The sequence below is a fragment of the Mytilus californianus genome, unplaced genomic scaffold (genome assembly GCF_021869535.1).
Source record: "Mytilus californianus isolate M0D057914Y unplaced genomic scaffold, xbMytCali1.0.p SCAF_8, whole genome shotgun sequence".
In the NCBI taxonomy this organism is placed as follows: Eukaryota; Metazoa; Mollusca; class Bivalvia; order Mytilida; family Mytilidae; genus Mytilus; species Mytilus californianus.
Genome location: NW_026262734.1, coordinates 39798772 through 39808905, shown reverse-complemented (window position 1 = coordinate 39808905; position 10134 = coordinate 39798772). Strand labels below are relative to the sequence as shown.

The following is a 10134-nucleotide window of genomic DNA, read 5'->3' as shown; positions in this document are numbered from 1 at the left end:
GATAAGGGATTTTCCGATTTGAGTTTTCCTTGGAGTTCGGTATTTTCATTATTTAACTTTTTCCATTTTAACACTATCGCCATTTTCTTGTGTCTCTTTTTGGCTAGTTTTAGAAAAATCTAAGACTTCGTGTCTACATGAATATATTGTTTTCAGACCGTGTGCAAAAGTGCAAATTTCAATGTAAAAAGTAAGAATATGCCAAATCGAGCAACACGGAACATAATTCGATGAAAGAATGATAAAACCCTGTCCAAAAGAAAGAGACATACAACTGTTCAAGAACACAACACAAAAGATCAGATTGAGCTAAACGAAACCCCATCGTAAAACCAGATATGAACACTGGTGCTCTTAAAGGTTCATATTTCTAGACCCTTCTAGTGACACTGTGCTGCTCATGGCATATAAAAGAAACTATAAATAAGTCGCATTCGATGATAATTATAAACCTGAAAAAAGAACCTGATTGGGGTTTCTACAGATGGAACACATATTTGACAAATGCATTAAACAAATTATGATATCATCTGTGAAACTTTCGAAGAAAGCAATCGCATTTACAATTAAGCACTCTTGGTGCAATAGCTTCTTTGTAAGCAGCAAGACTCTGTACGTTAACAAAATAAATTTAAGACACATTTCTTTAAATTAACAATGTGCATTGCTTGTCTTTCTGTTGATGTATTATTACACAATTTCTTCATTAGGTTTTTAAATGACTACTTTAATTCATTTAAATTTCTTAAACTTACATTTACAAGCAACATATCAAGATTTATGAACCCTTCTGTAGGCCGGTGTATTACGAAATTTTTAATGTGTTTCAATATCAAAACAGCAAAAATACAGAATAAAAGTGACGTGCAATTGTGTACGTATACCAAAGGGAAACGTTGTTAAAAGCAATACTGTTGATTGCTTCAATGCATTTACTACTTGTAGAAAACAGGATTTTGTGGCAAATAAGCAAAGATTTTTGCAGAAAATCCACATACTTTAATACAGAGATTTTCGTTAAAAAAATTTAAACATAGATTACTCACTTGTTTGTTCATGACGTGCTAGCGTTTATTGATTACAAACAGTCCTAAACAGTCTTTACAATAAAAATCGAGCGCACCCTAGAAGGTGTACTTGAATAAGTCCATATTTATACTTGTTTTAACCAATATCCTTATTTATATTCTTGTTTTGGAAAAATCTTTGCTAGCACTGCATACAATGACACTCTGTCCATTAAGAACTAAATCGTCAAATGTAGGAGTACATGGGGAAAGACTGCAGATGGTTTTTTTTTTTTTAAATTCCCATATGTTTAGCATTGAAACAACAAAAGGGTACATAATCCTGAAATGTGTTTTTTTATAATCTATTTCAAGTGGATTTATGTTCAAAAAAACAAAATTACATGAATGATTCAAAGATTAATTATTTTTTTGTTATTCTGTCAACACCAAAAGCCCAAGGAATCCTGACTGTGGATAATCATCATAACTATAAAGATAATGAGCGGTAGAAGACCCGGTTGTCCTTATCCAGGCATGATCTCCCTTCTCCATTTTACATAGTGACGTCATAGCTCCAGATGGATAACCTCCTGAATTGTTTACCTCTCCAGTTCCGGCGATCACGTTATTTTCGACCACTAGTTCAGTTATAATATGATGAGAACTGCTACCAGTTACAGTCCAAGCAAAAATATAAGTTCCCTTCTCCGGTGCTAAGAACACTCCGTCATACTTGTTGTAATGACCACCTTCGTTAACGATTGCTGTCTCAAAGACTATTATTGTGTCGACGTTATAGGTAAATGCCTTGTTTCTAATGACAGCATAAAACATGACAGGAGCTGTTTTCTCTGAAAAAAAACTCAGAATTGCTTATACGTATACATGTATAAAAATAAGGAGATATGGTATGATTGTCAATGAGACAACTATCAACCAAAGTTAAAACGAAGTGTAGTTCATTTCGAATGAACGAAACACTGCTACATTTTAACATGAAATTATATGCGATGCCACTAGATTGTAAACAATTCATGATTATCGTTTTTATGTCAATAGACTGCAACAACACATTTGCTATCCGCTAAAGTCAATTTCTAAAATAATTTCGTGCCGCAAAACGTTTAATGTGCCTGAATTTTGATATACAATAAATATAAATTTTATTTGTATGAGCTTTAGAAACAGGTCGAAAAGCGATGGTCGCCGAGCTTTTGTCGTGTTTCGTAGCGAGTACAAATAAATATCATATTTCCAACAATGTACATATATTATTTTTATCCTGCAATTTACACCCGACGCTTTAAGGTTTAGTTGTTTAGATCTAAATAGTTTTTTTTTATTTCTCAAAGAAATCGAAATAGTTTAAACGCAGAAGTAACAGGACACTTTATTTGTACAAATACAAATAAAGCAAAAAATTATTTGTTTACTTGTTGTTTGTATAGTAAGAAGTAAAATAACAAAAATACCGAACTCCAAGGGAAATTCAAAACGGAAAGTCCTTTATAAAATGGCAAAATCAAAATCTCATACACATCTAACGAATGGAAAACAACTGTCATATTCCTGACTTGTAGTAGTGTACAGTAGTTGGCTGATTGCGGGATAAATCTTGATACCACACAATTACAATCAAAGAAAATGTTAGATTTCCGAATAGAGATTCGAGGTTTGAACTATTTTTGAAGTTCATATACATGTATACTTAAACTTTTTAATCATTTGAACATTTCAAAAGATAATGCATGTACATTTTCTGTCGATGAATAGATAGAAGTAATCGTACAAAAACTTCGGTTGCAATTTCCTTTGTTAAATTTTACTTTAGACAAAAGTTTTATTTATTTGGCATCTAAATATTTTCGTCTAGAACGTTCAAGATGAAAACATGTAGAATTCCTCGACTGTTCTACCTATTGTTTTATGTCGGGGCCTTTTATAGCTTGCTTTTTTGACATTTTTACCTTTTATGTCTCTTTGTTTTGTTCACTTATCAAGTCCGTTTAGAATTTTCATCGGAGTTCAGTATTTTTGTTATTTTACTTTTTGCTATGCGGAATTGGTCATGTTGAACACGGCACGGTGATCTGGAGTTAATAATTTTAATTTACGCCATTTGGAGTCAGGTAGTAAGTTGTGTCATTGCCAATGATACCAGTGATACCACATCGTATTATTTTTCTATTAAATGTACTAAATTAGCTGTAGATAAATTAGGTTATTGTACTTAAAGTAAGATTGCAACTTGTCCAGCCAAGTTAAACTAAATATTTGGCTCGTCTGATCAGGCACCAACTATCATCTTTTGTGTGATGGAGGGAGGGAGGGTTTAATACATTGTTTGATTCTAATTTTTTTGAAGAAAAAAATCGTTTCAGTATGGAAGTGAAAAAACTTTTTTGCTTTCCATCACTAATTAGAAAACAATAAAAACATTGTCTTGTTCTTAAATGTTATTATAAAAAAAAAGTTATGATCGATCTGAAAAGTATATTGTAAACCATAATTTACTACCCACATGAGCATGTTGAGAACAGATTTAGACTTTTACAGATACATGTACTATGACCTTTGTTTTACCCTACTTCAACAAATAATAAACTATTTTTCAATAACCTACAGACACAATAATTATTTCTTAATCATTTGTTTGTAATCTTTTCCAATTTGCTTGTGTATAGAAACTCTTTAAAACAAATAATGCCTTCCAGGGGAATTAACAGTATTCTTGACAAAAAATCATGCCCCCTCACGACTTACCCGAATAATGTTCGAAGTTTTCTTATCTATTCAATGCATACGATACATCTGGATATAAGTATATACCTTAGGTCATTTTGTGATTGAAAAAAACTCTGGCATAAATAGAATAAAAAGGTTGAACATTTTTTTAATTAACTGAAGTTTTTTGAAACATGCGGATGTCACCGATATTTGAAATTGACAATGCTTAACTTTGGTTGCTTCTAGTTAGAAACGTCCAATAGCACAATTCCGTTTGTTTGGAAAGTGACAATATGTTTCAGCGGTTACAATTAACATGATATTGGAATTCCGGATGCAAAGCTTGAGCTTATTCAGCAAGATTCTGAACTTGCAGAACTCTCTAACTTACACGAAGATCAATTATGTCCAAGATATGTTCCATGTGGATCATATATGCGCGCATATAAGACCGAGAAATAGTCGTAATAGCTTCCTTTTGTATGAAGTCGATCACAAAAGGGACAGTTCATAAATATTGGTCTTTCTGCAAAGGGCGGTTGTCGAAACGAGAATCTATGGCTGTGTCCAGGATTTCTCTTTGGTACTGTTGAAATTTACGGTTGCCTACTCTCGTGATGATATCAAAGTAACATATGACATTCATCCTTATACAATGAAAGGATATATCTCTAGTTTGTTCTATTTTGCATATGTATCATTAGATTGTCGCCATACACGGACTGACTCGTCTATCTGTTACGTGAAACAGAAAAAAGGATTTGGTCAATGTTTTTTATCCATATTACCAAGATATAGGGGCAACGCGCTTGGAACCTTGCCAAACGGTTAGCCACGTGACTGTTAGCTAACAACGTTCTCTTTATTTGGTCTTCTGAATCGATATCCAACTTCTTTCTGACGATTTCGCAGCATTCTGCTCGAAATACACAGCGGGACAATAACTGAGTTTTAACAAAGTATTGTTTGAGAACAGGTTTCGTCTTTGTAGCCTCCAACAACAGCATCTTCTCGAGTAGATGTTTTTCTAGGTCTCCAAGCATTTTTGCTTGTCTTTAACAACAGTGAGTTGATACTTTTGTAGAAGTAAAACGATTGATGGCTTTAATTTCATAACTCGAATTGTAAAACTATGACGTTTTAACAAATATTCGATGTGATACAGGTATAAAATTAACAAAGGTAAACATTATTCATATATACATGTATATATAAATCTATAAAAAAATAAAATGAACTTTTACCTGTCATTTTTACAAGAGGTGAGATATTATTTTCCAAGTGTATATATAATAACATTAAACTTATATTGACCTACGTAGCTTTTGAAGTCTCAAACAATCATGTAGAATATAAAGTTATTTTCAAGATGTCTTTGCATTTGTGCTTGCTAATTCTAACAGATACACTAAAACAAAACAAAGGTAGACAGTTAACCATAGCAATTAAAGGAATAACATATCAGCTGCTTACTTTCGTTATTAATATATCACTCACCTTTCTCATACTTATCCTCCAAGGTCTGCAATTCGACTGAAAGATAATTAACAGAACTTCTCAGAACTTCTAATTCACTATTTGCCACCAATAATGAGCTCGGTGTAGAGTTTTCTGTTAAAAAGTAGATATACGAGTACTGTTATAACAAAGTAAACAATGCATATATTATATAAATATACAAATGTACAAATGTACATTTCATCCCTTAAATAAAGAATAGTGAATACAAATGTGCTAAACGTCAAGAAAATATCTTAAGACGATTCTAATGAGAACAAATGGCGATTAACTGCCATAGTCCTGAAACAGACATTTCATATGAAACCAGTGCAATGGCTTTACGCTAGGTCTTTTAAAACAATAAAGTGACAGCTTTTACGATTTTGTTATAATACAGGTAGCTAAAAAGTAACTTTTCACATCATAGACAAAACAATATATACTTTCATTAAGAAGATAACTGTAACTGTTTAAAAACATTGTATCGCTATTTGTTCGTAATTAGTGGACGTTTCAGATTTTCCAGTAATTAGTGACGTCATAAAAAAAAAACGTCTGACGCCACAAAAAAAAAAAATCATTGATGTATGACGTCAACAGTTCAAGTGTTGCAGATGCCCAAATGTCGATATTTTAGATTGATTGATTGGCACATGTGTTAAATCCGAATTGATACCAGAAACGCTTCCAATACAGTACTGTTATCACTTTTTATAATATGAAATACTCGAACCATCTTTTGAAATACCCTAGTCACCTGGACTGCAATTATGCGACGTAATCAAAAGTGGGCTTACATGCCATATTGCATTAGAATTCAAAATAAAAAAACAAAATGTATGAGTTCTAGGAATATAACTTTCATCCACTATGTAATGTGTTCACTATAACGCGACAACTACAATGTAAAAATACTTACTTGCAAAACACGTGCGTCTTTGAAACGAAATTTTAAAACCTTAAAATTTTAGAATGATTTTTGTATGATAAAAGAAAGTATTTTAACTACATGTTTTGTTGACATGGGTCCCAATGATACTGTTGTAAACGTTAGGCTGCTGAATATGTACACATGGTCATATTTATGGTAAATGTTTATTTACAATCAATCAAGCGTTGATATATTTTTCGTTTATTGAAAATCTTTACGATAAATTATTAAGTGTACAAGGTCAATCCTTTATTAAATTTCGCTTCTGGTCATAACTTTGTAAGGCATATGGTGCATTTTTGGATGCAATTAAGATTATGTGATTTTCGAGACTTCAATAGAACCTTTCAGACGCTTGTATCAATATGACTGTTCCCTATAATAAGATAGGTTTAAACTATTCAATCCCCTTTTGTCGGTAGAAACAAGAATGTTGAATTGTTCTTTCGATTTTTACCTCAGTGGCAATCTGTGAAATGAAAATGTTGATGAACCTTTATTTTAATTTAACAAATCAATAAAACACTCACCCGTTATCGGCCATCTTGCACTGATGTCATTCCTGTATTCATTGGTTGTAATGTCGTCGCTTTTCCTCACTGATACAGAATCTATATATTTCAAACAGACAGACAGCAATATAATTGAGAACATTATTTCTTTTGAAAGTTTTAAAAAATCCAAAATAATCTAACTGCCTAATATATATATATATATATATATATTATATATTATTGAGAAGGAAGCACTTCAGTAAAGAGATGACAATATGATATCGACAGATACACTTATTGTATCTCAAGGGTAAGTATATTACATTCGTCATTAAATGATGAAATCTAGCAAATTGGTCAGAGCACTACAAATTAAGTACAACCGATTGACTTCAAGTTCAGCAAAAGCGCAAAAGAAAATGAGGAAGTTACAAGTCCGACGGATTCGAAATTAGAAAAAAAGGAATCTATTGGTTTTATCGACTTATTGGGGAGCGGGTATAGGAGGGGGTAGGTGGGGCCTATGTATTGTCCAATTAATAATATGATCCAGAGAACATAACCCATTATGTTTTAATCACAAATTTATTTAATAGATAAACGCTAAACGATCGAAGGGTTCACTCAAATGAAACAAATTAAAACGATTTAAAGAGGTGCATAATGTGAAAAGCAAATACGTAAACTGTTTACACATTTAAGGAGAAAGGGTGAGAAATATTGATTGTGCAAAATTTGTTATGATCGAGTAAAGATAGCTTCAGAGGTTTGGCACTTGTTACGACAAAAAAACTTTCTAATTGTGGACTTTACATTTTTTGCATAACATCATTCAAGCACTTACTGCAGGTGGAGTATATATATCCATGTTGATACGATATCCACGAGATTGTTTTTCTGTCATGATTTCCTTGCTAGACGGTTGCCGCTTCCAAGTAAGCTATTTAAAGGAGGTTCCTTATGATAAAGTTGATGACATCCCTTCGCAAATTTTACGAACGCCCTCATTGTCGGTTAATATGGAATACCTGTGTTACATATGACCATAGGTGAAATCCACATGTTCCAATTGTCGTAGTAATTATTTCATCATTTTTCCTCGATTGTAACTTCATTAAATGCGACTTACTTTATATGAACAACACGGCGGGTGCTTCGAATGTTGAAAAAGATCTGCTTGCCATTACAGATAAGCTGAAATCACCGCTGGTGTTTGGTGTGATTGTAGTGGTTCAGTTTTGAGTTTTCTGAACAATGTTTTATAGGATGTTGTTTTTTCGTCGTTTGCCATGGTTATGTCTTTTTTCGACTTATGGTTTATGATTGTTCCTTTGGTATCTTCTCTGTCTTTTTCTAATCAACTTATAAAAAATATCGATATAAATATACAACTCATATACATATCAAAAGTGCCAAAAACAGCATACGATCAACGTCAGACACAACTAACCACTTTCACGTAGGAGGATGTTACATGTATTATGGAATCTGATTTATCATTCCCATTTCAAAATACAATTTACATGTCAATGTACTTATTGATTTGACATAAGTCCAGTCAGTCGACATGGTCACGATCAATCTGTACAGTAAAATGTGAAAGACCAGCAAAAAGAACGGTTACTGACATATGCTTCTTGTACTGTTATATAATGAACTGTGGTGTTTTGTTACTATAGTAATAAAGGTTATTTTGAAGGGGTTTAGCCTGTGTAGAAGAGAGGCGAAATATACCAAAAGGATATTCAAACTCATAAGTCGAAAACAAACTGACAGTGCTATGCCAAAAATCTTCAATATATGAAAAGACAAACACTACACAAAACACAACAAAGAAAACTTAAGATTGAGCAACACGAACCCCACAAAGAACCGGTAGTGTAGGAATTTGAATCACAATTCATGAAATAGGTTTTTACAAGAACACCTTTTATGTTTTTCGTTTACATGACACTCACCAAGACTTGAATTATATTCATGTATTGCAAATGTTGCTTTTATAAGCCTTACTGTATTTAACTACGATTGCTGAGTTATATTGTTGTGTATTAATATGTTTTTGTATGATATATTGGTCTCTTTTAAATGGTGTGATATAGTGCAAATGTATTTTTCACATTTCAAAACTAAAAACACATCTTGATGAGATTATAGAATATCTCTTTGAGATAATATAAATAGGAATATTTTTATATGTTATATACAGTTCCTTATTGTCAAACAATACACGTCCAAATTGTCCTACATTATCATATCCCCCCTTTAACATGCAATAATTAAAAGTGGGACAACCAGAATTACACTGAATATTTAACCTATTGTTATGCAAGTGACCGTTTGTGTGCAGAATTCGAGAATTTGTTTTAAGATATCTGATAAATGCATACCAGCATTAAAGATGATTTTTAACGGCAAAACTTAACTTGGTGTTATGCGCTTATAAATGGTCATTGACTGTAAACATACTCTTTCCATTTTGATATCATAACCTTGTCACAAGTTCAAAGACAGTAGTGACAAAACAACAACTGCCGGGAAAGGATGACAATCCGACATTATTTTGTCCTTCAACGGTATCAAAAAAAATATATAAATTTGAGTTATTCCCCATTTGCCGTGCTAACTGTAAATATAAAATTAAGAAGATGTGGTATAATTGCTAATGAGACATCTCTTTGCCAGAAACCAAATGACATAGAAGTTAATAGCTATAGGTGACTTTAAGGCCTTCAACAATGAGCAAAATCCATACCGCATAGGCAACTATAAAAGGCCCCGAAATGACAAATGTAAAACAATTCAAACAAGAAAGCTAACGGCCTGATTAATGTAAAAACAATGAACGAAATACAAATATGATATACAACAACAGACGACAACCACTGAATTACAGACTCCTGACTTTTGACAGGCACATACAAAATGTGGAGGGGTTAAACATGTTAGCGGGCGCCAATCCCTTCCCCTAACATGGGACAGTGCTGTAATAGTACAACATATGAACAAACTATTCCCCTAACATGGGACAGTGCTGTAACAGTACAACATATGAACAAACTATAAAAAACAGTTGAAAAGGCTTTAATTCATGAGATCGATACAAAGCAGAAAAACATGTAACAAAAGCACAGCCCGGACGTGGCAGTGTGTTTATACATCCCTATAGCAAAAAACGTATATAAAATTCATCAATGACCAATTAGACTTAACAAATACATAGGTCTATCCCTTAATTGAATTGTCGTAGTTTATTTAATTAGTATATACAAACCAAAGTGGTACATGGATAATAAAGCTTTTACTTTTGGTACACTTTCTGATTGATACAATCAGAAAATTCAATAGTTCTGAAAATTATATCTATAATTTTTACTTCTATCATTATTAAATATGTCAAAATTTTAAAACGAATTGATCAACGCGGAATTCATGGTTTCATTACTGCTAGCATAAAAGAATCTTTCTACTTATT

At 32.5% G+C, this 10134-nt stretch overlaps 1 protein-coding gene across 3 annotated transcripts in view; it reads right to left on the bottom strand.

The window, feature by feature from the left end:
- Positions 1-1099: 1099 nt before the first annotated feature.
- The window catches only part of LOC127711198 (multimerin-2-like), a 55124-nt gene continuing 46089 nt past the window's right edge, over positions 1100-10134 (bottom strand). For 2 of the 3 annotated variants that reach the window (XM_052217169.1, XM_052217172.1), the window contains one exon: positions 1100-1861. In XM_052217169.1, coding sequence (XP_052073129.1) covers positions 1443-1861 — 419 coding nt within the window. In that variant the 3' untranslated portion in view covers positions 1100-1442. Of the gene's footprint in view, positions 1862-5234; positions 5349-6698; positions 6835-10134 lie in introns of those variants that run through there. The other variant, XM_052217171.1, reaches the window with a different exon arrangement.